This window comes from Melanerpes formicivorus, unplaced genomic scaffold (assembly GCF_026170545.1).
Source record: "Melanerpes formicivorus ecotype bairdi unplaced genomic scaffold, bMelFor1.0.p_v2 SCAF_2, whole genome shotgun sequence".
In the NCBI taxonomy this organism is placed as follows: Eukaryota; Metazoa; Chordata; class Aves; order Piciformes; family Picidae; genus Melanerpes; species Melanerpes formicivorus.
The window spans coordinates 51,155,207-51,176,751 of record NW_027142354.1 but is presented as its reverse complement, the minus strand read 5'-3'; the positions used below and the strand labels follow the sequence as shown (position 1 = coordinate 51,176,751).

The following is a 21,545-nucleotide window of genomic DNA, read 5'->3' as shown; positions in this document are numbered from 1 at the left end:
TTACTGTCCTCACTGCCATCCTGGCTTCAGCCTTTTGTGACTGCTGCCATTTGGGGACTGTGTTGTTATGCTTACCAAAGCCGTTTGGGATGTGGCTTGTGCAAGTGCCACTGAACTGTAGTTTTCCACACTGTGGTTTCACCATTTCCTTTTCCTCTTTCTGCCTGGTCTGTAATTCCTGCAGCTGAGGAATCCATTGCAGAGTCCTCTTTGCCAGCAGTGCCCACACATTCTCTGGCTGAGAGTCACTCTGGCATCTCCTCAGAGATTACTTTTCCATACCCTGCACGGCTAGTGCACGTTACAGCCACTTGCTGCAGTTTGAACCTAGAAGTGTGGTCAGGGCAGATGGTCCTTGCTTCTTTTGAAGCCCTGAAGGGCTTGTTTGGCCATAGGACCGATCCATCTCTGTGGGCTGCGCTTCCCTATTTGTGTCAGATCCCATGGGTCACTTCTGGCCCAAGACTATTCCGCCCCATCTCCCAGAAAACGTGGTTTAAACTCCCCAGCTTTGGGTAAATAAGCCTCAAGGCAGCCAAATCTCCAGCAGGCTATAAAGACTTGGATCAGGAAGCAGCTTCGATTGCTGCATAGTCAAGGCCAGTTCAAGAAGATCTTTGGAAGATTTTCCTACTGTTGTGCTGGAAGCTCCTGCTTCCCTTGATTTCTTAGAGGAAAAAAAAAAGTAAAACCCACTTTCTGTTCATGACCTGTGGAGACCCTGTGCATCCTGTGCTAGTGCTGAGAGCAGGGGAGGGAAGTAATTGCTTTCAGCAGTTGGAAGGCGTGGGTGGCAGGATGGCTTTGCGCAGTGCCGGAGGACGCTCCGTACATCCATCCCTCCTAAACAAATACCTCTTGACATGGGTGTTATGGGAATTCAGGGGACACTGTTGGGGGGGTTTTCCCCCTCTTTTTTATTTCCCTGACTCTAAGTAGAAGCAAAGCCTATTAGTACTCTCCTTCCATAGGTGAGGTGTGGAGGCTGGGAAGCTGTGATATGAGGAACACTTGCCTTTATCACAGCATGACAGGGGTTGAAGGGACTACTGGAGAGCATCTAGGCCAACCCCACCCTCAGAGTAGGTTCATCTCGAGGAATTTGTACAGGGTGGTGTCCAGGCAGGTTTTGAATGACTCCAGAGGAGGAGACTCCACTGCCTCTCTGGGCAGCCTGTTCCAGGGCTCTGCCACTATGAAATAAAGAAATTCCTTCTCATGTTTAGATGGAACTTTCTGAGTTCAAGTTTGTGCCTGTTGCCTCTTGTCCTGTCACTGGACAGCACTGAAGGGAAACTGGCCTCATCTTCCTGACACCTGCTCTTTAAGTATTTATAAGCATTGATTAACACCCCCCCCTCAGACTTCTCTTTTCTAGGCTAAAAAGCCCCAAGTTCCTCAGTCTTCTTTCATAAGGCAGATGTTCTAGTCCCTAATCATCTTCATAGCACTCTCAAGCACTCCCCCTGTCCTTCTTGAACTGGGGAGCCCAGAACTGCACGCAGTACTCCAGATGAGGCCTCACCAGGGCAAATCTACTCTCTCTTGGACAGTCAGTTTAACAAATAGGATGAAGAAGGAAAGACAGGGTGCTGGCAGGATCATGACTTCTATAGGAGGAAACACACCACCACCATTCAGCACAGATTTTTGCTGTTCATGTGTCAGTAGGAAGGAATAATTTCCATGATACTGCTTGATGCATCTGTGATGGAAATGTACTAGTTGAAGAAGATGTATTGTATGATGTGCATGTCAGAGTAACTGTGCTCCTTTAGACATGGTGGTATTGGAAGAGCTCAGGCAGTCCATTCACGTACTTCTACAGGGTATCTTTTGTCTGCAGTCTCTCAGAATTCCCAGGGAGCTCCTGCTAAGTAGGGGAGGGAGATGTTTCAAGGTGAGATGTGATGGAAGTGGAAGTGGTTTGGACAGTCTCAGAGCTCTGGACAGATAGGGCTCCAAGCATCTACTCAGATTTAGAGTCACAGAGGAGAAAAATAAAACAGAGAATTGAAGGTGCAGGGGTGTGAACCCCAGGATGTGGAGCAGGGGTATGTGCATCTCTGGAGGGAAATGCCTGCAAGCAGGAATCTGCTCTTTGGTAAAAGGCAGGGAGTAAGGGGAGCCTGCAGGGTTTCAGTGGAAGTCAGCTGTGAGGAATACAGAATGACAGAACTGGCCAGTTTGAGAGTGGAGGAGTAAAACTGGTGCGTGCTGGGAGGCTGCCAGCAGTGACTGCAGCTGTGCTCTGTGGGTCAGGGCGAGTGCACCCTGGGGTGAAGCTGGAGGCAGGACTGGAGGAGATTGCTCTGCTCCAGGGCAGGAGGGCTTGCTGCCCTGAAGGGAAAGATGGACAGATTGTTCAGTGTTTTATCTCACTGTTGCTGAATGAGATGAGTCTATCATTATTTACTGCCATCTGTTAGATAGACAAGAATGGCAGCTGCTGATGGTGATACCTTACATCTTGCAATGTCTTTTCATCCCCCAAAATCCAAGCTCCCAAGGGATTTACGAGAACAATGCAATAAGTCTGATGTCAGAAGAAGAGTATCACCTCAGGCTGGTATCAATCAGTGGAAATGTAGCTGTTTGTAAGCTATTTGCATCCCCAGAATCGCTGCGTTTATGTCTTTGTGTGTTTAAGTGACTGCTAACAGGCAGTACAGCCCAGGCCTTCTCCTGAGAGGTCTGACCTTTCTACACGGGTATAGGAGAGCTTGCATCATATCCCTCTCTGTGACAAACCTGGGATGGAATTCACCACATTTCTGATCCAGAAAGAAATTTGTCTCTCTTTTGGGGTTTTTGTGCCGTATTTTAAAAGCCTGGATACACATCCGTGCACAGTAAGATTTAGAGGTGATTAAAGTGAGCTGAGAAGCAGATGTCTGACATCACTGTAGCACAGAAAGCCTCCCAGAGACTTTTTCCCTTGCATGGTATTACCCTGATCATTCTCCACTGATCCCACTAAGATGAATTTGTTAGGGAGTGCCATAGAAGAAGCAGAGGGAGAAGCCGCAGTACAGTATGTACAGCTGGAAGGGCCAGTCCTGAGAGCTGTTTTGTGGCTCCTCTGCTCCCAAGTCTGCCCATGGCCAATGACGTGACCTTGTACATGTCTTCTGGGTTCCTTGTACCTTGGTTTCATCACAAATAAATGTCACTCACCTCGCCTGCAAAATGGTTTAAGATCTAGCAATAAAAACACTAGGAAGGAGCCTGGTGATATTACTATTTTATATCTGTGAGAAGGCAGATAGTGAAGCAAATAACAGGCACATGCAGGTCACCCTGTCCCTTGATCAAAATGAGGGTGAGAGAGGAAAGGGAGTTTCTTCAGAGGAGAAGCCATCTGCCAGGCTTACAGAAGAAATTACTGAAGTGTGTTATCAACAGTTATCAAAACTTACTGGAGCAGAAAGAATTTTAAGATGCTAATGAGCTTTCATTTGTGGTGCCTTGGTTGGGACAGTTGATTTCCTTCCTGTATTTCTCCAGGCTGGGCAGTGACTTTGCATTGCCTTTCAGTCCTCACTCACTGTTGGTTTCTGGTTTTCTTGTACTTTCTGAGTGTGGTTTCTGGGGAGGGTGAAGTCATCCTTGCTCAACTATTTCTCATGCTTATTGTTTTACACTGTGTGAAGCGGGTAATTTTAACAAACTCTACATTTTTACAATGCCAAGAAGCAGGAGCGTTGATTGCATTCTTGGAGGCTGCCTCCACGTCCTAAGGATGTGCATTTCCATTTTATTGTCTTCTATTTTTGCTTCGGTTTTGGGGAGGTGGAAGGGCTGGAACACCCTTGGGACGGGCAGTGACTGTCTCCGGGCTGGTGTGGTCGGGGTGTGGATGGAGGGATGCGGCAGCCCCCGGGGAAGTGGCACACAGCCCACACATGGCACACACATGAGCTGCCCTGGCAGCTCGTAGGCAGCCGCAAAGGCCCGGCTGCAGAGAACCCCTCTGTTGCCTCTGGCTTTTGAAGGCTCATTTAAGCCCTAAAACAACAACTACCACTCCCTGCTGAGGGAAACCGGCCGGGATTAGCCAAAGCCTCCCATTCCTGCTGCCTAGTGAAACGAGGACTTTCCCCTCTGTAAACGGAATGACATTGCACCCCTCCCTTTCTCCCCGAAGGGCAGCGGCGGTGCTGCAGCCACTCGCTCCTGCCCTCTGTCAGCTCCTGCGGCTGGCTCACAGCTCAGGGCACGAAAGACAGTGGGAGACATGCTAATCTAAGGAGACAGCAGATGGGTGCAAGCGTTTTTAAGAACAGCTGCTGGTGTCTCATTCGATAATCCCATTTTTAACAAATCCATATGATGGCAAAAAATACTGAAAATTAGGGTTTTTTTTTATCCCCAGTCATTTCCTGAGCCATACTTGACCTGTTCAATATGATCTAGGGATTAAAGGCTTGTTATTTCAGCTTCCCTACAACAGAGCTCTGCCACACCATCGAGCTACCGGTGCTTGGCTCTCCCCTTCCTTCCACCTCTTTTTTTGTGTCCCAGGACATGTGACAGTCCACTGATGTGACTCCTGCTAAGGGCTACAGTGGATTTCTCCAATCGCCCTGTGCCACCACGAGTGTGTTGGTTGCAGCATGTTTTGTATCTCCAATGCTCCCACTTCTCCATTCTTAAAAACTATGAAAACTGCCTCAGAGGAGAAAGGCTTGGCAGCACCACCCCTCAGCAGCACAAGTGTGAAGAAAAGGAAGCCCTTGCTCTTCCCTAATGGGGCTATAAACGAGCTTTTACGTCTGAGATGGGAAGAGAGAGAAATAGTGTGGCAAATCTTGTCAATGCTGCTCTTCAGGCTGTCGGCTGAGGTGTCCTTCATCACCATGGCACTGGTGTGCTTCAAACTATTAACAAATTTGCCAACACATGGCTCTTGCTAATTCCCTCAATTCCCAGACGGGGAAGCCGTGTCACTGAGATGCAAAGTGGCTGATCCGAGGTCACGCCGTAAGTACAGGGCACGGACGGGAGAAGAGCTGGGGTTTGTGGACTCCCAGTGCAGTTTGTACCCATTGGGAAGGTTTTGCTGACAGAAAGATCTGTTCTAAGGGTAAAGCTGGAATTGCCCTCCTGCTCTCCAAACCGCTTTCTTCCTAAGGGAGGAAGAATAATTTTGCTTTTGTGGTTTGGTTTGGTTGTTTATTAAGTAAGGCCAAAGGCCGTTTCCAGGGGTCCTGCGGACCCTCTCGGAAACAGCCGGTCCCGTGTTTACCCAACGCTCCGGCCGGCAGCTGCTGCAACAGATGCCGGTACCCGCTGCGCTTTCTCACTCTCGTTACAGCCCGGCGGCCCGTGCCGGGGGACGTCCCAGAAAGGCACTCGGGAAAGGCTGGGGGGCCGGGGTCCGCGGGCAGCAGCGTGTGAGGCTCGGCGGCGGCTCCGGCGGGGCGGGCGGTGGGGCGGGCGGCGGGGCGGGGCGGGAGGTGGGGCGGCGGCGAGAGGCGGTGGGAGGCGGGCGCTGTCCATGGCCCTGCGGAGCGCCGGGCCGCCCCGGGCTCCGCCGCGCCGCCGAGCGGAGCGATGGGCAACACGGTGCACAAGACCCTGGCAGGTACTGGCGAGGGACGCGGGACGCGGGGGGCTGCGCTGCCCCTCGGCGAGGGGAGGGGGCTGCGGGGCGCGTCCCGTCCAAGGAGATGCTGTGGGCGAGCTGGGCGCGGCGGAGGGAGCGACCCGGGGAAAGGCGAGCCGGGACCCCGGGTCCCAGCCCCGCGAACCTGCGGAGCGGCTCTAGGCAAGCCGAATATTTTTAAGAAATAATTGTTGTTAGTGTGATTGGTACCGGTCCCCCCGCGGCGGGCACCGAGGCGGGGATGCTGAAGGGGGGCGCAGCTTCGCCCATGTGAGAGCGACAAAAGCGGGTGAAGTGGAGCTGTTCTCGCAGGTGAAGGAGGGATCCCCAGCCTCTCACTGAATCTTGTTAGCAGCTTGCTTTCGCCTCCGTCCTCCTCAGTTTGTTTTTTTTTTTAAAGAAAAAAATGCGTGTGTGTGTGTCTCTGTGTGTGTCTGTGTGTGTGTGTGTGTCTGTGTGTGTGTGTGTGAAAAAGCACAACTTTGTAATGTGGTTCGTTGTTCAGAGCCACCAGAAGAAAACTATTTGAAAGCAAGTCTGAAATGTTTGGTAGACTGCCATGGTTTAAACTGCCTTTTCAGTGAATTCTGCTCTTATACAAGAGATGTACAGATTCTTTTCCTTTGCAAGTTCAGAACTGTGGGGCTTTTTCCTCCTCAGAGAACCGATGTATAATAAAAGCAGTTAGTCTCTATAGAATCAGCAGGATTGAATTACTGAGCCCTTGCCAGTCTCTGTCTTCAGCTAGTTTGCTTTTATTTTCAGCTAGTTTGCTTTTATTTTCTGATTTTGCAGGGCTCCTGCATTGTACCCTTTGTGCTTTGCAATCCCCTAAATAAAAAGGGTATTATTAAACTTATTTAAAGGAGCAGGAGGACCTATTGAACGTACACACATGCCTCCCTGTAATCAGCCAGGGAGCTGAATATAGAAATAAAGAGAGGAATAGATTTGCATTTGGATGTGCCATTTATTGTCTTTGCAAAGAGAGGGTGCATGGGACCTTCAAGGCACAAAAGAAAGCTACTATGCTTGTGGTTTGGCTATGAACCTGTGATTAGATTTCTACTTGCATCTCCTCTTATCCTCTATTACATTTAAATGGGAAATTAGCTCCTTTCACAATAAGGAAGTTTTAATTTTTCTAAATACCTCACCAACTGGCAAATAGAGGCATTGTGAGGAGTGCACCGCCTCATTTTGTGGGTTGACTTCTCAGCTAGAGGCGATACCAAGGGGCACATGCAAAAAAAAATATCTGCAAGAGGCAGGGAAATAGCCTTGGGTCAAGGGGAGGTTACTTCAGTAAGGCAAGAACTTCCCAAAGAGAAAAAAAATATGTGTACCTGCTGGGCTGTGGGATCTGGCTGTGAGCGCTGTTCCAGAAGGCTGAGAATTGTATCAGCCATTCTGCCTATTGCTAGAACAGTCTCTCCTGAGCAGCCTTCGTAGGCACAGCCTCACACACGTGAAGTTAAAAAAAGGGATGACATCAGCTGCACCGCAGTTGTGTGATTAAAGAGTTCCTAGCGGTGCTTTCAAATGAAGTTGTTAAGAAAGAGGAAAAGTCATTTGGGGGAAAAAAAAAAACTAAAGACTTGATTTATGCGGACCTCCCAACTCAAACATTGTTCTGGTGGCCTAGAAAAATCTCCATCCTGTCCTGCCAGGTGGAGACTGTCTGTAAGGATTGCTTTGCTGGGGATAGTCCATTCGCAAACATTTGTCAAGTTGCGCAAGGCGAGAGCACGCAGGACGCTTGAGCGCCGTCTGCTAACGTTCTGGGAGATGCTGAAACGTCTCCATCCCCCAAATTCAGCTGGGTGCAGTAATTACAGTCAACGTAAGCCGCGAACCTGTGGCTGCAGAAGAGGTTTTGGATGCTGGCAGCGTGGAAGTTTACGAATGTGTTTTGTTGAGTTGGACACCGTGCGGCAGTTTTTCATATCGGTGTGCTCGGATGTGTTGTTTGTCTTTCATTATCCAGATGGTATTACAGAAGGAAGCAGGTTCAGAGCTGTTCTTGGAACAGTCCTCTTGAAAATTATAAGATTTTTCTGGAAGACCGACTTGTTGGATGAGATCCTATTTATAAATGCTGCGACTGTTTAGAGTTACTCAAAGATAATCAATCAGAATTAAGTCTTTCCTCTTCTCTGTCCAAAATCCATCTCTTTCTTCACCCTGGCAAGACCGAGCAGTGCACTTTCACTCTCATTTTAACTCACAGAGGAGTTGCCCTCCCCTGTCTCATGGAGTGAAGTAATTTGTTACAAACAAACCCCCAAACTCAAATTTGCCTGCCTGTTGTGTTAAATTGATCGACTGTAGAAGCCTACAGATGTTGTTCCACTTCTGTTGTTTTGTTCACTGTGAGTAGCTCAAGGTGGAAAATGTCTTTCCATTCTGATCCAAATGTAGAGGAAATGCGGAGGAACCTTCATCATCTGGCTCCTGGAAAAGCCGAACAATCAACACTTCAGGTTTTATATATAGAAATGGAAATAGCCTCCTCAAATAGTGGAATTCAATTTACAATCCTGTCGAATGTGGTTCAGCTCAGTTTTATACTGAAGTTTGTTCAGATGTATTTCCTGTGCTTGCTGCATTTTTAAACCCATGCACATTTCCATGTAGTGAGACAAGAGCACATGCTGTCGGTGCCCGAGAAACCTGTATCGGGAGCTTGGGAAACTTGGGCTTGCCAAGTGTCTGATGGTTAGCACACAATGGATGAAGGCTTTGTCAAATTAACAGCGAGGTTTCTAACCAGAGTGGTATTGAAATGAGTAATAGGCTAGGGCTAATGAAAGGCAGCTTCTATATTTGAACCGCTTGAGGAGGCATTTGAATGGAAAAGTGCGGAGATGTGTCAGATACACTTAACAACGGTCCTGAGGTGGTGGAGGAAATCACTCTTATCTAGATGACAGCTCAATGATACATGACACATTCCTTCAGCAGGATGGTTGCCTCCTGTGGCTGGCCTGACCTCGATGGGGGTGAGGAGGACCTCCTTGCCTTCAGGCTTCTCCGTGGTGCTGGCTCCTGCCGCCAGCCACTAGCCCATTGCCAATCCTTCCTTCCTCTCCAGTGGGGGAAGCTCCTACTGCATTGTGTCCAGCACAGGGTGGGAATTTACACCTGGTCACAGGTGTTTTCTTGTCTCCTTCCCCTTACCACTGCCCTTTGTTTGAGACAATTTGTGGGCAGGAGGTTAGGCAAGAGTGAATTCTTCATTACTGAGGCACCCTGCTTCTGTGTCTCCTACAGGTGATAAACTAGGCGTGCAGCATTGCCGCCAATGGGTGGAATGTGTCCTGACCTGCAGAGTGGACTGGGAGGCTCTGTGGATGGTGGTGGTGGATAGGTAGCATACTGGCTTTATGGTTTTGTGGCACCTACAGTGCTCCACAGGGGAGCTGCTCTCTTGTGTTAACTCAGAGGTGAATGAGACCCCAAGCAGCACGTGTCTGCACTCTGATATTGTGGTTGGTGCTGATTTCTCCATGCTAATTGCTTTCTGTGGCAGACACTTTGAAGAGGGCCAAAAAAAATGGTTAGTAGCCATATGGGGGGCATGAAGCCTCCCTTGAAGAGGGGAGGCCAAGAGCCCAGTGGTACTTAAGGACTGGCAGACTGGGAGAGGTAAAACCTCCCCCTACTCAGCTAAGTCCTTACATGGAGCTGCAAGATGAAGGAAAAAGCAAGAGACAACATCTAAGACAGCTGGGCAAGCAGCAAGTGTCCCTGCAGTGCATGGCAGCTTGTCGTGGCGGAGCGAGCGTGGACAGCTGCCGATGGGCAGGGCAGGAAGGAGGCACTCACTGGCTGAAGCACAAGTAAAGGCCTTTCCAGTTGCGATCCAGTTGTTGATCCTGGCCCAAATAGGGTCACTGGTATTTAACCAAGGAGCCAATTTCCCTTTTAAGAATCTGGCTGGGATCTGATCGCCGTGCTTCTCCCACAGCCTTCCTCACAACTGCAAGGAATACCAAGTATGAGTGGTATTTGTGTCTGGTAAACACAAGGGAGAATGGGGGCTTATTCTGGCAGAAATTACTTCAATTTCTTATTTTCAAGAAATTATTTTGTATTCTTAAGAAAAAATGCTTTACATAATTAACCCTCCCTCAGCAGTTCAGAAATACTAACTCTGGACCCTCACCAGGTTGATGCTCCCATCTGCCATTCTTTCACAAAGTGGTGATGGTTGTAGGGTCCCAGTTACAGTAGAGCTGCAGTGTAAGAACAGAGTAGCACAGATTGTGTAGTGGAAAGATTTCTTTAGAATAGAATAAACCAAACCAGGTTGGAAGAGACCTTCAAGATCACCGCGTCCAACCCATCAACCAATCCAACCCACCTAACAACTAACCCATGGCACCAAGCACCCCATCAAGTCTCCTCCTGAACACCTCCAATGACGGCGACTCCACCACCTCCTTGGGCAGCCCATTCCAATGGGCAATCACTCTTTCTGTATAGAACTTCTTCCTAACATCCAACCTGAACCTCCCCTGGCGCAAAGATGCGTCCCTGCCTTTTCCAGGAGCTAAATTCTCAGCTTCAAAGGGCATTTTTGTTTAGATTCATCCTCTGGCCCCTCCTGCCCCTTTAGTTGCTAGTGATCCAATGCAGGGAGGAGTTCTCAGTGAGTAGAGAATTAGTTCAATAAATTGTTTGGTTTGGTTCCAGTCTGACTTGAACAAAACTACAAAATAACACATCAGGTTGTTCTGGTTTGAGTGAAAAAATGTACCTGTTCAGACCAGTTTTTGGTTTGGGTTTGGTTCAACTCTCAGGAACACTGATTACAGGTGTTCATCCTGCCTCAATAACAGCTCTATTTTGCCTGGTTTTCTGCCTCTTTTAGTCTGAGTTACAAGGTTTCTAGAGCCTGTCATTGATTTTGCTTCTGACTCCCTGCATGACCTTTGAGCAAGTGGCTTTTTCATAGTCTCTCTTTGTGTGTAAGGGAGATAGGAAACAGTTTGGTTCACATGGGCATATGAGAGTTAATTAATTAACATGCAGGCATGAAGCATCTCCAGGAAGAAGGTCACAGAACTGAAAAAAAAAAAAAAAAAAGAAAAGAGAGAGAGAGAAATTAATTCACTGCTTCTTTTGTAGCTTTCTGCTTTTCCACTTTTTGAAGGGAAACCTGTGAAACTGCTCAGCCTTCAATGTGATTTAGAGCTGGAACAGGTTGATCGTATACTGAGGACTATCTTTAACCAGCCTTGCACAGTACATACCCAAAAATGTGCTGCAGCCAACTGGCATGATTAATTCAGCACTGCCACAGGCATCTCAGCTGTTGAGACTGGAGAAACAATTGCACCAGAGAGCAGGAAGGCATCACCTATCACGACGGTGCTAAGTGGAGTGGTGTGTCATGCCCCATGGCCAGTCTGCATTGCCAAGTGTGCCATTAAAGCAAGAGCTTTTTGTTGCTCTCCACTCTCACACTGGATAGTGCTGGGCAGGTGCCCTCACTTCTGTTCTACTGTTTATGCTCTGGAGGGGAATTGCTTTACTAAGAGGTAGGATATCTGTCAAACAGATCCTTTCCCCTTTTGTTTCTCTAGCTAATTGCTGCAGGTTAGAAGGACCTGTGTGTCACCATCTGGCCCGGCTGTAGATGCTTAAAATCACACCCCTAAGTCTCTGTGTGTAGGCAAAACTCTTAGTGAGCCCTCACTCCAGGCAAAGGAAATTGCTACTTCCTGACACGTTATAATTTGACAATCTATGGAGGTGCTTAAGTATGTTTAAGGTGTTTAACTTTAGGCAGTCAAATTTGAATGTGCGGGCACTAATGTTTACTTGACATGAAAAGGATGAGTCACCTTCCAGCTTATGCTGTGCTTCTCATTCTAGTACAGATCCTCCTTGCATATCACATTCGATGGCTTTTCAGTCAGGAATGCAGAGGTCTTCCTTACCTCCAGTGGGTTTAGCCTTCCAGCTCATTGAGTTTTGGAGTCCCACTTCTGGACAGGCAGTGTCCCGCTGCACTGCTTGCCTTGAAAGGAAACAGTTTCCTTCTCATCAGCATCGCGCTGTTTACAGAGCCTGTCGCTGAGGGCTGGCAGCTAAAATAAGAGTAGGCTTTCCCTAAGGTGGGGTGTGCGTGTCACTGTGATGGATTTGGTGGGTTCAGGAGAGAAGAAGGGAAGCAAACTGCTAAACCAAGCAGGGGTGGAGCTAGCAAGAACCCAGGAGCCGGGGCTCACTTGCTGGGGTAGCTTCAAGAGCTGCAAGATGAGATGAGGCCAGGTGTGATTCCCTGAAACACGTGTCAGATCTCATCTGGGCTTCCTTATGGAGAAGGTGTGTGCTATCTCTTCCATCTTTTCTCTTTTTATTTCCATCTGTCTTATCTCCTTTGTTTGTCTCCTTTCTTGTGCCCGGAGCAGTTTGGCGTCCCTGCTCCTGTCACGGTAGCCAAACCACAGGGCTGACTCACGACGTGCACTTTCCCTGCTCCTAATGAGCTCCTCAGCCACACGCTCATTTGGGGTGCCCTGGCATCAAAAAATTGCAGCTTGGCCAGTGAAGCATTCTCCAAACTCTACCCAGAGAGCAGATGCATACTCACTTACCAGCCAACACAAAAAGAGGTGTTGGAAGGGACCTGGCTTCTTGTCACATCTTGGGGAGGCTTTTCTGTGCTGGTGGAAATTTTATGATGGGAGCATTTCCATTTGTTGTTCTGTCTTGTCACTTAGCTTCTGCTCCCTTGCCCTTGGCATCACTAATCTGCTGTGTCCTGGAAGGGCCTGATGCTATGTCAACAGCCCATATTACTGTATTTGATGGCCCCAGTGCCATTAGGTGGTGAAGTCCTCCCACTTCTCTGAAGACCTCCACATTCCATCTCTTTTTGTGCTGCAAATACATGAAGATTGCCCCACAGCATTAACTGAGGCAGTCTCTTTCTGGTGGTTGCTTAAATAAGTCGTTGTATATCCATGGGAGGACATGCTTGGTGGGAAGGAGATGCTGTTTACTCCAGATTATTCCATGTCTTGATGATGATTGTATTTTTTCACTTCTATATGTTAAAAGACATGAATCACTGGCACCAGACGTCTGGTTGAAAGCTTTATCTCAGCATACCTGAGCTAGCTTTTCCCTTCAGACCTGGGTGCCCTGTTGTCTCAATTACTGAGTGCTGGAACATTACATTCCTGGTGTCTGAACAGTCGAAGTGGGGCTTTGGGGAGGAGAAAGGGAGGAGAAAGTGATTTCTTACTTGTTAATTTGTTTTTCCCCTCTGTGTCCAGGGAGATATCTTCCTCTGCTTTGTGTAAGCTGGGCTTGTTTTCCACGCAGGAGTTTTTTTTCTCTGTCACTTCTTTCAGACCTCTGGCAGTGGAGCAGCTCAGAGATCTACTACTGAGAGGATCAGACCCTTTCCCTGCTCCAGCAAAACCGTGTGATTTTTTCCTTTCTACACCAATAGAACTGGTACAAAGAAACCAAATCAGAGGATACGAAATGACTTCTTGTTTGCTACTGAAATTACACAGAAGTATTCTTTAATGAAGAAAACATTTAACTGCATTTCAAAACTTTTTTTTTTGTGCAGCAAGGAAATCACATTTAGGATGTTTTTTAAAGAACTATTGATGCTTTGAAGGGAGAAGAATGGATAGAGCTGTGCCTGCAGAGTTGTTGGCTCCATAGTTGGTGGAACAGATTCCGTTTTCTTGTTTCCCCGTGGAACCTTGGTAGAGAGGGCTGAAAAAGAGAAGTTCAACTTTCAGACCGTGTGTGCAGGGAGGGAAAGCTTGATGCCACATAACAGTGAGACTTTTATACTTGGGAAATGTCCTATTTTAACCATCCATTTGTCTGTGACTTCAGGTTTCTTGCAATGATGGCATGAAGTCTTAAGGCTATGCGGGAGAAATAGGCGGAACACAAAAAGCCCTCCAAAGCTCTGTTTTTCAGTCGGTCAGGAGAGAATTTCCCTGAGCAAAAGTTTGCCACCAGGTTTCCAAATGCCAAGGGAAAAAAAGTTGTTTAATTTTTGCCTTCCTCCATAACTCGAATGTTAAATCTGCCTGGCTCTGCCTTGACAAGCCGAAGGTAAAAGATAGAATATCCCATTTGGCAGCAGAGAGGAAGTAATTTCATTCAGGTTTATCTCGCTTTCCTCGGCGGTGACTAGCACTGTGGCAACAGCTTTTCTCAGCCTGTTATCTGTTTTGGTCTCATTGGGACACCAGCTTCTCAGCTTAATGTGTTCTGTAATTTATGGAGTGGAGTTCAAAAGTTATCAGCTCGGTGTAATGCTGAGGTTGAAAGCATAATTCCTAATGAGGGGAAATTGCTATTTCTTGGGGTCTTGAACTTGACACAGTTGAATAGAGGTTTTTTGGTGTGGTTTTTTTTTCTTGCTAACAGCAAACACTTGGTGCTTCAGATCTCTCTGGTCCAGTGTCCTAGTGGTAGCCAAAAATGTTACTAAGAGGAGCAGCTGCGTGGCTGTGGTGAATTAGATTTTTTTAGGAGGAGACAGGATCAGGACCTTTGAATACGTGCTCTCCAGAAGGCAGCTGGACAGGTTGGACTGATGCAAAGCCTTGGTGGAATACAGTAGATTGCAATGTCTGTATATGTTCTGGGCTCCTCAGTTTAGGAAGGATGTTGACTTTCTGGAGTGTGTCCAGAGAAGGGCAACAAAGTTGGTGAGGGGCTTGGAACACAAGCCCTATGAGGAGAGGCTGAGGGAGCTGGGGTTGCTTAGCCTGGAGAAGAGGAGACTCAGGGGTAACCTTATTGCTGTCTACAACTACCTTAAGGGGGGTTGTAGACAGGCAGAGGTTGGTCTCTTCTCCCAGGCAACCAGTACCAAAACAAGAGGACACAGTCTCAGGTTGCACCAGGGGAGGTTTAGGCTGGATGTTAGGAGGAAGTTTTACACAGAGAGAGTGATTGCCCATTAGAATGGGCTGCCTGGGGAGGTGGTTGGGTCACCATCACTGGAGGCATTCAGGAGGAGACTTGACAGGGTGCTTGGTTGCATGGGTTAGTTGATTAGGTGGTGTTGGATGATAGGCTGGACACGATGATCTTGAAGGTCTCTTCCAGCCTGGTCTGGTCTATTCTATTCTATTCTATTCTATTCTATTCTATTCTATTCTATTCTATTCTATTCTATTCTATTCTATTCTATTCTATTCTATTCTGTTCTATTCCTGGAGGTCTTAAAGAACAAGTCTGTTATTCATCAGCTGGTAGTGGCATTAGTAGCTCTGGTCCCATCAGAAAGTAAAGGTGGGCTGGATAATCCCTGCAGGCTCCTGCCGAAGAAGTGTGCCCCCAAGAAATATCTCTTCTGGGGGTTGGTCTAAAACTCTTGAATACTTTGCCCTACAGGTGAAAGGGTTTCTAAGCATGACAGCTGAAACAATTTACTAGCTGGCTGTTGCTTCACTGTTAGTGAGAAAGAGCATTGACAGGTATATTGTGTGGAGGTAACTTTCATATGACAGCTCCTGGGCACAAACTATACAATGGAAAGACTGTTCAGGTGGTTTAACTTTATCTGACTATCAGCACTGGATTTGCCCTGGAGCACAGTGCCCCTTGGGAGTCCATGGCTGGCTGGTGAATGTAGCCCTGTGCAAGACAGGCTGGGGACAAGTCTGTACAAGAGCCTTAGTAGAGAGGGCTGAAAAATAAAGGTTGAACATTGAGACCATGTGTGCAGGGAGGGACAGCTTGATCCCAGTGGAGCTTCCTTGCACTTGCATGGATATTTCAGTATGCCAGGAATTTTGGTGGATCTCTCCTGGAAAGATGTCCTCTGAAGAGCTGGAGGCAGATCTTCACTCAGGCATCTGATTTGTGAGTCTTAAATAGCAATTACTGGGTGATTTGTCAGCAGCAGAACAGCACTGCTTGTGCTGCTGATGTGATCAAAGGGAGAAGGTGAGAAGGATGGAAGCTTAGCAAGTCACAATTTCAAGGAAATCCATCTCAGTTAGTTGATAAAAACTGATCTTACCCGACAGACCCTATAGGGGGCTTTAAATACCACAGCCTCCAACGGCAGTCTGCACTGAGTCATGCCCGGGGATTGCTGTTACCAGGGGATATTACGAGGGCTAGCAAAAGACAGAGCGAGAGACAACCACACGCAGACACAAGACCAAGTGCTGTTAAATGTCTAAAATCAATCTTCTGAGTTTGGGTGCTCTTTCCAAAAACGTCTGAGTGGCTTGGGGCAGGCTTGGTCTGATTGCAGTTTGTTATGCCCATCAGCAGCATCAGTTCTGCTGCTCCGTGGATTCCGGCCTCCGATGGATGGACTTGGCAGCCGCCTCCCAACACAGGAGAGCTCACGTCTCTCCTCACCTTGTAGTTCAGAGATTTGGCACTAAGTGGTTTTATGTAAGACCTTTTGTATTCATGGAATGGTGCAGGAAGTGAGATTTATTTATTATTATTTTTTCTCTGAAATAAGAATGCCTTCTTCCAAATTAATTTAGCCTATTGCTTGCATTACCCCCCTCTAAAAAGGCATGTGAGCGTGCCAGACACCAGTGCCTGCACATAGATGCTGGCAATATTGAATCTGCTGTCCATTTGCACCCTGCCTTGCTCCAAAATAACTTTCATGTCTAGACAAAGGATGCAGCTCACCTGCAAGGCTCGGCTGCCCGCTCTGTTTGTTTTGCTATTGCATAGTAATTAAGATCCTAATTTATTTTAGAGGGTTCCAAGAACTGCCTCTGCAACCCCAATGCTTATGTAAGGGAGAAGGAGAAATTCATAATTTATTGGATTTGTTTGTGTTCTGCTGGGATTATTCATTGGAGGAACGTACTAAGTGATTTGTTGTATCCTAGTAACCAGCTGTGGCTGCTTTTCTGTGCATAATCTTTATGGTTTAAGTTGACCAGCCAAATCTATAAGGGAAAACTGGAGTAAATTAAATTTATCCAGGCAAATAATTACAAGGAACAGAGAGCTTTTTGCAGGTGAGAGAGAACATTTTTCTCCCCCCTCCCTCATTTAACTACATAATAATCAGATTGACAGATGCTGTCTGGAGAGTCTGATTTTACCAAGCAGAAAAATAATGGAAGTTTGAGTTGTTGCCAGCTACAAAACTTCATTTGGTTAATATTTCATCATCAATGAATTGGTCAAAACAATCCTTAGCTTCCTCAAACAAGCAATGTGATGGTTTCCAGCACTTCAGGTCGCTGTCAGGTCTTGGGTGACAGATTGGAACTTGATGATCTTTGAGGTCTTTTCCAACCTTATCGATTCTATGATTCCTAATAGCAGTGCAGATTATTTCCCCTTCTGTGGCTGCCAGGGTGGGGAGCTCAGGGTGGGGGTCCCCCATGACCTGAAGCTCCCAGATCAACTGCTGGCTCCTCTGCCTCATGAGGACACTGTGAGGCTTTGTTCCCAAAATATTTTGTGAAGCCCTTTTCCCCTGAAATACCAGGCCCATGTGGAACAGCTGGAGTTTATCACTGATTAGAAGCAGTCACATTTTTCTCCCTTAAGATGTATTTGTATGAAAAACTAGCCCCCCATTCAAAATGGACTTTTGAGGGTTTGTGTTTCTTTGGAAGTGGTTCTTGCTCTTAGAAATATTTAAAGCCAGTTTTAGGAGCAAAACAAAGATATTGCTTCCCAGCTCCATGAACATGTTTACTATTTCTCCCACCCTCCTCAAGCATTTAGCTGACCATCTCTAAGCAGAGGGCAAAGGCACATTCCTCCCAGAGAGGTCAAAACTGCTTCTCAATTTAAAACAAACTCTTTTCAAACCTCCTTTTTGTATGCATTCCTATTTAGTAAATGTTTATACACCCATGCAGGAAACCTGCACTCCTGTAAATACTGAAGTCTATGGGCACGCCTGTAGGCTCAGTCACCAAACCTCACCAAGCAGCCCTCAGCTAGGTGCTCAGATTTCCCCCATAAGACAGTCCCAGAAAGAGGGAAAAGTGCTCCTTGTGTGCCTCTGGATCTCGACTGTATTTTCCCCTCCCCAGTTTGCTCCCTGCCTCATGTCTCTTGAACCCAGCCCTGCACTGGGTAGTCATTTCCCCCTCCTTTCCAATGGACTTACAGTGATGGGCAGAAATGTTAGGTCCGTGCTGAGCACCTTTCTGTGGTTATATTGCTATGTTTTCCCTTTCTGGGCCTATGTTCCCGTTCTGAGCCAGGGCATCACTTTAAATGGTTGCTGCTGTGCATCTGCAGCCGTCCTTCACCACCACAGACTCATCAGCTCAGGTCTCTGCCCTACCAACTCAACACTTTCCCAAAGCTCTTCCTGTCTTTTTCATCATCTTTATCCCTGGGGCTAACAGCAGTGCTGGGAGCAGTAGTTGTGACTTGTCTGTCTCTGTGGCAATGACAGAGCAGCTGAAAGGAGTGATGCTGCCTTATAGATCACCATTGTGTTGCCTTGGAGGGTTGTAGGTTTGGGACCATGAAGTGCTCTTTGTCCAGGGAAGGGACCATTTCCCCAGAGAGGTGTTTGGGCAGGTCACAGTTGGTGGCAGAGGGGATGTAGGCACAGCAGTGCCTGGGATCCACTCTGGAGAGCAACCCCAGGACTGTGGTGGTTGTGAATGATGGAGACAGACATGCCTGCTGAGCTCCATCCTGCTGGTGGCCCCATGTGCACACACTGCACTGGAGCTTTGTCCAGTGTGGACATGTAGGTCTGTCAAAGGAGGAAATATTCCCATCCAAAACATTGTGCTCCTGCCCTGCCATCACAGGATGGGGAACTGCAGAAACAAAATCCAAATTCATCAGTTAGTGCTATAAAAAATGAGGCATCAGTGTGAGGCAGGTGGCAGAGATGGAAGGAAAGGGCTTTAGGTACAGGCCTGTGCCTTGTGCAATACTCAAGGAGTACTGTTCCCATGTTGGGGGAGGCTCCCACTTTTGCCTCTCTGTCTTGGAAAGGTTCAGGGCTTCTCTGGGTCTGCCCTGGGGGGGTGGGAGATCTGCTGGTATTGCCTCACCAGCAGCTCCTCCTTGTTAGGCACCACCTCAAGCTAACAAGATGCTGTTTTGCAGCACCTTGTGTTCTCCAGGCAAAGGAAGACTTGCAGTCAGACAGCTTTTATATGCCATTAATACATGACCATATGGCACTGCCTGTGTGCGGGTGAGGGCTCCTGTTGGTTTAGCAACGGCATGAAATGTTTCTGATATTGATCCTACTTGACCAGAGTGGCCTAGAAAAAGGGACAGAGGAGGGCATGATGCTGTCTTCCTGAGCTCTGCGTGTGTAGGAAGCTGAGCTGGAAAGCATCCCTGAATTTGCTGTGGTCAGGCAGGCACGTACTCCGCCCTGAGCTGTTGATGGTCAGAAGGTTTGCTGGCCCCACATCCCAGGTTCTGTCTGAAATAATTCTGGTGTGGTGCTAATGAAGGGGCTGTCTCATTGGTAACCAGTGGCTTCAAGCATATCTCAGCAGGCACTGAAACATGGTAAATGGGAGGAGTAAGGAAGGCTTGACGGGCTGGCAATTAGGATATGGTGAACATCCCAGGGTGATGCTGAAGACAGGCTGTGCCAGTTCCTGGCCCTTTTCTCTCCTAGTATCTGCCACAAGCAGCTCTTGAAAGCAGCAAGCTGATTTTGCCAACAAAGGGTGAGGAGTTTGACTTTGGTGGGTGCTCTGGTCTGTCTGTCAGGAAGAGCTCAGATGTACCAAGGCTCACGCACACCTTGCTGTGGCACACACAGCACATCGGTGCTGGAAGTCCTCCATGGGCCTGAGCTGACAGATCTGTGCCAGAGTGGGCACTGGCCACCACCAGTGATTTTCAGCGTTATTTTTAGATATCTTGAGCAGAGTTCACTTCATGTGAAGCCAGGTTCTGGACATGCTGGCAGACAAGGGGTTGGGTGGATGGGAGTATGCCCACTCTGCGTGAACGTGGGATGCAGGGAGGTTTAGAGGAAGCTGAGCCTCTCACCTTCTGCCAGCACAGATCACTGCAGTGATTGAGTTGCTTAGAAGAGGGCATTCCTGACTCTCTTCTAGTGACTGCTCAGGTTTGGTATTTCAGGAAGGAGCTCTGTGAGCAGTGGCAGCTGCAGTGCCCAGTGGAGTGGCGGCCAGGAGGAAGCCCATGTGTGGCTCCATTTTGATGACTTCAGGATTTTTGTACATCCTCTTTTCGGTGTATTTCCAGCTCAGAAGTCCCTGGGAGATGATGCAAGTGGGATCAGTAGCATGTGAGACACTCAGTGCATCTATTCCAAAGAGGCAAAGGGACAACAAGTAGCCATGCTGCTGCCTGTGTTTTGCTGTGGCCAGAAGCAACAGAGGCTCTAAGTTGTCAACAGCTAATTGTCTAATTTTTTGCCTGGTAATAAAATTTTGTTCTGCCAAAAGATAAAAAAACAAAAAGACAAAAAAAGAAGAAAGAGCCAGAAGAACCACCCAGAGAGAAACAAATTGTTTCTCTCCACAGTTTTTCATGTGTGATTTATAGGTGTGTTCTTCCAAGTAAATCCAAACAAGGCCAGCGAGTGACCGAATTAAAGTTTGATTTGGCTAATTGAAACAAGCGCCATCTGGGTGGGAATGGGAGGTTTCAGGCAGATGTTTGTGTTGTTTCATGTGGGATTTCTGAGATTTCCAATTCCAGAGTTACTAAGGAATGTGCTGTTTGACTATACAGTGGGGTTTTTATAGGTGGAAATGCCTCATGAAGAATTCAAAGCAATAACACAGCCATAAAAAAATAGCAACAGCCAACAGCTCTGCAGTGAACTGTTTTGAAGTTGCCTTCACTTGAAGTTTACCACTTAAGCTCCACCTTAAAAAAGGCGAGAAAACGTGATGAAAACCACTACTTTATTTTGCCTGGACCTCCTCTGGCAGGCAGATGTCCATGGGTGATCACTGCTAGGTTGCAGAGCTCTTTGCTTGCCGTGTAGTTCACACATCTCTTGGGAGCGATTCATGAGTCTGGAGGAGGGATTGAAAAGGAAAAAAAAGGCTTTGGCCTTTTTCTTGCCAAAAAAAAAAGCTGGCATTTATCTTCAACCATGCAAGGAATTGTCTCTCATCTCTAGATTCCTTTGGTTCACCTGCCTTTATCATCTCTTGGCTGTGGTACCACAAAGGGAATGTAAATGGAGAAGAGCGTTGATGTTGACTTAGGTGCGCGCAGATCGAATCCCACTGGTGTTAAGAAGATTGACGCTGAGGCTTAAAAATAAACCTCTCTTGTCGTCCTGGTTGCTTAAATCCTTTTTGTGTTGAAACAATTGAAGACAGTTGAGATGAAGAAAGGGGCTGAGGTCACTGTGTGTCCAGTGTTGGTATGACTGTATTTTCTTTTGTTTGGACAGTTTAATGTCTCGAAGTGGCTCTTGTTTCCTCTTGTTAATTCCTGTAAATGCCATGGAGAAGGATCTCGCAGCTAAGCCATACAGCAGCCAAGTGTTGCACAACCACCTGCCTCTCGGACTGGCTTCATAGCACAGCAGAAAACTATGCATTTAGAAAGAAAATTTCAACTAAGGAAAAAGGGATGCATCCCTTTTTTTCAGTATAACACTTTCCTCTGTTTCTGGGCCAGCAAAGAATGATGATTTTAATTCCTCCCCCCCTGGTTTCTTTCTTTCTTTGAAAGATTTTGTGCTCTATTTCTGAAGATGTACTGTAATTAACACACACACACACCCCTATAGCTTTGTCTGAACACTAACTAAAACAGTGAACGAAATAGGTGATACTGCTGTACAGTCTGGACTGTACATAAGTGGAGTCACCAGCCCTTCAGATGACTTGGAAAGAGACTGGCCAGTCAATTTATTTAAACTCTTCCTGCTGGGAGAGTGTTTGCCTCAGGCATCAGCCCACCCAGGCCAGGCTGGACTCAGCCCGGTGCAGTTACCTATAACCCATTAAAG

The 21,545-nt window shown here is 47.3% G+C and overlaps 2 protein-coding genes across 3 annotated transcripts in view; both read left to right on the top strand.

Moving 5' to 3' along the window:
- DUSP1 (dual specificity phosphatase 1) overlaps positions 1-16,732 on the top strand; it is a 156,701-nt gene extending 139,969 nt beyond the window's left edge. Inside the window, exon 4 of the transcript XR_010989961.1 lies at positions 16,723-16,732. The gene's annotated coding sequence lies outside the window, so the exon portion shown is untranslated. The remainder of the gene's footprint in view (positions 1-16,722) is intronic.
- NEURL1B (neuralized E3 ubiquitin protein ligase 1B) overlaps positions 5,506-21,545 on the top strand; it is a 36,849-nt gene continuing 20,809 nt past the window's right edge. The window contains exon 1 of one of the 2 annotated variants that reach the window (XM_068160189.1): positions 5,506-5,587. In XM_068160189.1, the coding sequence (XP_068016290.1) occupies positions 5,557-5,587 (31 nt within the window). In that variant the 5' untranslated portion in view covers positions 5,506-5,556. Of the gene's footprint in view, positions 5,588-8,492; positions 8,611-21,545 lie in introns of those variants that run through there. The other variant, XM_068160180.1, reaches the window with a different exon arrangement.